General features: G+C 31.7%; 1 protein-coding gene across 1 annotated transcript; it reads right to left on the bottom strand.

The window, feature by feature from the left end:
* Window positions 1–434: 434 nt before the first annotated feature.
* Window positions 435–6,772, bottom strand: LOAG_02828 (hypothetical protein; the record flags this gene model as incomplete). The annotated part of the gene is made up of 12 exons (XM_020446140.1): window positions 435–906; window positions 1,055–1,228; window positions 1,520–1,751; window positions 3,018–3,180; window positions 3,572–3,661; window positions 3,932–4,088; window positions 4,508–4,633; window positions 4,857–4,943; window positions 5,158–5,324; window positions 5,848–6,027; window positions 6,258–6,393; window positions 6,591–6,772. The coding sequence occupies 12 exons, from the start codon at window positions 6,770–6,772 to the stop codon at window positions 768–770; spliced, it is 1,833 nt and encodes a 610-aa protein (XP_020303482.1). The 3' UTR covers window positions 435–767.
* Window positions 6,773–7,184: the final 412 nt, after the last annotated feature.

Genomic DNA, 7,184 nt, shown 5'->3' with positions numbered 1-7,184 from the left:
CATTTCTTACTCGCACTTCATTCATATGGCACACTTTATTGGAGTAGTCGTGACATTTAGCATAAGTTGATATTTTCAAATTTTCAAATTTGAATTTTCATGGAATAATTCCCGGATGATTCAAGAAGTGTAGTACCTCCATATTTTTGTTAATGTTAACCTGCTAGTTTCAAATCATTTCATATGCAGAAAAAACGAAAAGGGAAAAAGAACTGATATAGAAGTCTCTCATCTGCTTTTGTTCCTTACGTACCCAATACATCCTAACATTTTTCAAGAAAGTCACAAGGTCCGAAATCAAATAAACAAATAATTATATGAACCAGCAAAAAAATCGGATTTCCTTTTTCTGAAGTAAAACATATCTTAACGAAAAATTTTAACAACTTTTAAACGTCAAAATTTCAAACATATTCAATGTTTCAACTGTATTTCGCACTATAAGGATTCAAAACACATCAACATCGTGAATTGTTAACGACAAGAGTTAACTGATAAAGTTAACTTTTAGAATGATTGCTAGATTGTAAATAACGATTAACAGTTCTTAAGCAATTAGTACATCCCACTACGCATTTTCTTATCGGCTTGTCGTCGTCTGAGTTCACCTTTATGGCGTTCTTTTAATTGTCGATCCCGACCGCCAGTATATCCCGCTCTACGCCATTCGTTAGGACTATTTCCTAATGCGTGCTCCACCCGTCCTGCTTGTGTTGTATAGGTTTTTTCATCTGGTGTGGTAACAATCATCATTTTTCGATCATTTTTTAAGTGTTTTTTCTTTCTCGCACTTTCTTCTCCAGTTTTTTTTTTTCATTTTCTGCATTATCACTCACTTCACCGTCTACTGGTAGATGATTCGTATTCAATTCAATTCTAGTTTTTTCGATCGCAATATCATCATCTCTGAAATGTGACAAAAGTTGAACTATCAGAATTTGGCGCATAAAATTTCCAAATAGTGCTGAAAATTTTTGAATCTTTGAAGTTCTGATCAATGCATCCTAACTTTGGAATTATCCGTGACCTAAAATGGTCCATAAAAATTGGACACCTGAAGTCGAAATCATAATTTTGGCACTGATTATCATACGTGTCATCATATTCATCATCATACAGATTGTATTCCGGAGATGTTGTTTCCACATAACGATATCGCTCATAGTTTGGCCTGAGGGCAACTTTTTCAGAATCTGGCACATCGAATGTTTCAGTGAATAACGGTCTACTGCAAGAGTTGAAAACGTTGGCTACAGTAAAGAAGAATGATTGAGCTTCATTAAAACTTTAAAATTTAGTGAAATTAAAAAATAAGTTCGTTTCAATCAGTTGTGGCATAAAATTTCCGAATAGGCCGTTAAAAATTTCCGAACTTTTGAAGTTCTGATCAATCCATGCGGACTTTAAAACTATCCGTAACCTAAAATAGTCCATGAAAAGCAGGAATTAAATTCGATTCGAAGTTTAATTTAGACTTTGGTAGAAAACCTGTAAAATAAGGATGAAACATAAACCTTACTTCTTGATTTGTGCATTCATTTTTTTCCCCTTTAAAAATGCTTCAATACCAAATTCAACTTTCAAATCTCTCTGGACGTTATTTCCTGTTTTTGATTCGGAATTACTCTGAGCACTGCTAAGAGATTCCACCTCTTGCCTATTGGTGGATACCTGTAGTGGTTTCATGCAAATTAATGGGTCTGGTAGCTTGGTTTCGTTTGCTTTTGGTTTACGACCGGAAATTCCATCATCTAAAATTTAAAACGAAGTAAAGCCTAGGATGACAACTTAAAATAAACGAACTTGGCATTTTGCAAAAATGCAACATTGAGAATGTAAATAGGACATTGCATGGTTTTTGCAAAAAAAATCAACTTTTTAGGGGAAGGCTTATTTTTTGGTCAAAAAGATAAAATTTGAAATAGCTTTTTAATCGTTTTATTTCCCAGTTCTTTTTTTCTGTTAAATTTCTTCAATATTTTAAAATTTTATTAATTATAATGCTTTTCATAGAGAAAAATGGATGAATAGATGAAAGAAGAGAAAGAGATAGGGGAGAAAGAGAGAGCGGAAAAGAAGTGAGAAAATGTGAGGAGAGAAAATTGTCTAATCATTAAAAATTCATTGGAATTTTCAAATGAATCGGTAGTCATTGGGAACAATGAAGCGTTTAGTGGTCCGCAAAATTTGTACAATTTTCTTTTTTTTGCCTGCTCTTCTTTCCTTTTCCTTACTCTCATTCACTTTCCCTTTATTCCTCACTTATCATTTACTAAAATTAAACAAGAGATGAAAGAGGATGAAGAAGGAAGAAAGGTTGAAATGAGATGTAACGGAGAGGAAGAATAAGCGAAGCAGTATGTTATGCATGTGACAATTTAACCGTTTTCACCTGCAACTACAATTTGTGAAAATCTATTTGCTTGCTTGAAATATTTTCTAATTCTAATTCCAAAAATAATATTAACAGCAGTGCTTCAATTCTAAATTAAATTATTGCCAGTTTTGAAATATTAAAATTTCTGAAAGGGATGGAATTTAATCGATTATTGCTTCTGTAAATGAATTCAAAAAAAGTAGAATTATGCTTTAATTCAGGTTAGCAAAAAAACTCACAGGTCATTGCAATTTGAACAGAAGTGAAAAAAAGCTTAAATGAAGCAAAAATCAAATAACATATGGTAACTTCAGAAGGAAAAGGAAAGAAGCAACATGAGTAGCGAAAGATGAAATTTTACAGTAATTAAGGATAATATTCTCACATAAGCGGATATAAGAAATAAAAACTAAAATTCTTCACTGTGATGATATGCAGCAGATCAATATTTGAAGAGAAAGAAATTTCACCGAAAAATTTGAATAAATCAACCAATTTGACGATGAAATGGGTTTAAGGTCAGTTAATGGTGATCGACTGGTATGAACCTTTCCATAAGGATTGCGTACGGTCTTTGTTAGAAGATTATGCTGTAACCAAACAATTTTTGAGGTAAATTTAATATGTAGCAGAAGCATACCGATGAAATCATAAAAGGGAGAAGATCCAGCAGCAATTATAGGCGCATTTTCCGCTTTTAATTCCACTGACATTAAGGCTTGCAGATCTAGTGGCAATTCATTAGTATTCAGCAATGCATTTGCAGTTTGTTCAGCTTGATAACCGAAATGCCGCAAGCATAACTGAAATCGAATAACTCAGAATTGAAAATTTTCAAAAAAATGATAAATTTAAACTTATCTTAATCTACCCTAACAAATGCACTTAATTATTAATGTTTAATTGTGAATGACCAAATCATCCTTACACCAAAAATATATTTACGAAGTTCATTCAATTTTCATATAAATATTTTCGTCATGAAAAGCAAGAGTTTTATACTATGAAACTTCAGAATCAAATTTTGTATAAATTCTAACTCGTGAAAAATCTATCAGTACGTTAACCGAAATCGATATTGAAGTGAATTACAGCAAGTATCAGACAAGTGCCAAATCTAACAATTCCTAAAATCGTTCGTTACTAAAGAAATATTTTCTCAGACAAACTTTTTATAATAAAATTCGAACTAACATGAATAAACTGGGGCGAGAAATGAGGCAAAAGTTCGGTCAGGTAATCGATTTTATCCTGTACTTCTTGATTAGCCGATGATCCAAGGCCCTGCAAATCGCAATAATTTTTCAGAAATTTCCTTCAAATACTCCCTTCATGAAAGAAACAACAATAATAAAAACGATGAATTAATGAATTAATTCCATCTTACAGAAAAATTCCCAAAAATTCTGACTTAAGGTCTTTCTTGTATATCCAGTTTCAACTGTACAGTGTTTAGATTCACGCACTGACAATAATACAGATGATGAATGATGTGGGAGATGCGATACATCCAGAAAGACTAAACAGTCAAATAAATAAGTAGCAATAACTTACAACAAGCATACCACGCTTTTTCAGTTGTTCAAGAATATGCGTGGTATAGTTACTTCTGATATGTTCAAGACTAGTATTTATATATATCTTCTGTTCTTCATCGAATCGATTAAGAACCTCTTCGATTGGATAAATAATACTGTAGTAAAAAGTAAACCTGAAAAGCATGATTACAGAGTATGACTATCCAAAAAATAACGGATTTTAGAAATGTAAATGTAAAGTCTGAAGTACTTATGAAACTAACTTCGAATAATAAAGGACTTCAGCAATTAGTGAGGCAATTTCATGAAACTAACTTCGAACAATTTTTCTAGTTATAAAAGCAACATTATCGAAGAAAATATTTAGGAAGCAAGGAAATTACTCTTACTGTTCAAACTTCTTACTGTTCACACTTACATCCAGCAGAACATGACTAGGTTGCAAGGAGAATGTTTCAAATAAATAAAGGTTTATTTTCAAAGGAGCACAAAGATGAAGCAAGCAGTAAGCAAAAAACGTCAACTAGTCCACTAGATTTTAAATATATTAGAGTTCACTGGAGAGTTAAGTTTCAAGTATCAAAATTGAAACCTTTCGTATTGCAAGCAGTTTACAATAACAATATATAATTCATCTACTAAAGCAAGGGTACCAATTACAGTGTGGAAAACAGTATACGCTGAAGCTAGGACATTATCCACCATTGTTAACAATATCCTGAAATTCTAGGCAAAGATATATCTGGAAACCAAAACATCAGAAATAACACAAATACAAGGACATTTAATGTGATACTCATTATTGGTGATAGCAGTGGTGGTAATAAGTAAATATCGAATTTTCGAAAATAAAAATTTCTCTTCCGAATGCGATTCGAGATGCGTATACAAATTTATTTTTCCACAATTTGCTAATTAGGAGTCAATAACAATGAATTTACCCGAATATTTGCCGCAAATCTGTTGATATATTCAACATCTGATCTATGCAATACTGTTCTTCCAAATTCTCCACAAAAAGAGCTACACTAAATTGATATATCATACATTCTCTTCAATTTCATAAGGATTTTCCAGTGGAATTGCTTACTAAGCTCACGATTTAATCAATAAATTCGACTTAAAACTTGCACGTAAAAAGTTGACTAGAATAGGAAATCATCTGAAATTTAAGTCCATGGGTGAAAGAAATAATATACCCACCAGTTTGCATTTTCAAGAAACAAATGAACAGAAACATACCTATTCAAGAAATCACATAAGATCGGTTGTGATATTTGCTGATTAAACAGCAGTGATGCAACAGTTGTTAATCCTTCAAAACTGATTAAGCATTTTTCCAAAAATGTCTCCATTTTATTAACATTGTTTCTTGAAAATGCAATATGCTTATTGAAGTCGATCAATTCCTAAAATACGAACATTGACTTAACACTAGTAAAAATCAAAAAGGACTAATTTGCTGAAATTTAATTTTCCTTTCTCATTTTTTTTCTTTTGAAATTTAACATCGATAATTGCAAGCAGTAATAAAAACAATAATAAAACGGTAGTAAAAATAATAATCAAAAGCATTAGTTTTTATTCGCATTTTAATGCAAAATTGGTTTATGCACACCAAGCCTATTTGTCCCAGAATATTTTGACAAAAAGACAAACGTATATTTTTCAAAAATTTGCAGGACTTCGAATTTTTAGAAATATTCGGGTGAAAATTTGAAGAAAAGAAAATTTTATTTTTTTTCTCTGATTTCCATAAAAGGCAATAGATGAAGATTTGCTGCCTTTATCAAATTGAGTAATATGATCATAATAAGCGGGAAGGTTGTCAAACTAAGACTACTAAATTTGAAAAAAGTAGTATTATATATTTATTTTTAATTATCTTCGATTCATGGGTATAATGGAAAGCGGAAGAAGGCTGTAAAATACCTGTTCCATAGTTTTGATAAATTTTTCAACATCCTCTTCTGTGAACTGCCTTGCACCATACGCTTTTGTGACGATATTTTCTACAGCATTTCGATTTGATATTTTAAATACTACAATTGCACGGAACAATCGATTTAAATCGAAGAGAAAACTTTTTTGCGGATTTTTCTCGCCATCAAACTGAATATTGAAAATATATAATTTGAAGAGACAATAAATGCGACGATTATTGAATGACTGCTAAAATTTTTGCGTTTTTTTTGTCAAAATCAAACAATTAAAAACTGCAAGTTCGTAAGTGTTATTTAAAGGCATTCTCCCGGAACAACCATTATTTCTTCTAAGGAGAAAATTGAAAAAAGAATTACCACAAAAAGTAGAAAAACAAATATGAAAAGTTGTTTCTACACCTCTTTAGCAAGCTTCAGGTAAAGCATCAAAATTTTTGTGTACATTTCAACAATTATCGCACGAATTTCTTCTCCACGATTCAACTGCAGACTTCTATTCAGTGTTATACTTGGCGCCTCATTTTCTCGCCAATTTCTGAAATTGTTAACGATCAATGGATATAAGACGGGAAATTTTTGAATAACTGCAAAAGTTGGCTAAACTTCGAAGAGCAAATTTTAGAATTAACATTGACTTCAAAATTAAATTCTAAACATGCAACAAAATCTTGCAAAAAAAAGAATCACTTTCAGTAAAAAGTAAAAAAGACAGGGTGAATAACGACGAAATACTTTGGGAAAATATCAAAGAAGTTGTCAACAAGTTCTGAAATTTGCTGATCACAAGACAATCTGTTCATTAGGGCTGGTTCCGACAATGTCAAGATATTATTCAGCGATTCTACAGCATATCTCCAATCACTGATCCAGCTATCGGTATCAGCATCAATAAGTGGAAGTGGCAGTATAGCCATTGTCTGAAATCGCAATGAAGCATTAAAATTAGGATAAGGGACCTGCACAGATATATGCCAAAATGTATGCCTCTCAAAATTTGCCACTTCCAGAACTTCATGCTATTCCTTCTATTGAAACCTTGCAAATCTCTGAATCAACCTATTATCAATCTGTTCTCAATATCCTTATCAAATCATGCAGAACAAAGCACACTCTCTCTGGCACTTATTTGCAGAAATTCGAACCAGTTATCATTAATGTCTGTGATCCGTATGAGAATTAATAGTGCTACGGTAGTAAGTGAGGTATCCAAATAACACCGTTTTCATCTAATGTAAAATTTCCAAAAATCAGAAAATTTTATTTAAAAAATTTTAACAACAGATGTCGCAATGCATTAAAAACAAATACATTAAATATATTAACTTT

The sequence above is a fragment of the Loa loa genome (genome assembly GCF_000183805.2).
Source record: "Loa loa unplaced genomic scaffold supercont3.59, whole genome shotgun sequence".
NCBI classification, from domain to species: domain Eukaryota; kingdom Metazoa; phylum Nematoda; class Chromadorea; order Rhabditida; family Onchocercidae; genus Loa; species Loa loa.
This window is presented reverse-complemented; position numbering and strand designations above follow the sequence as displayed.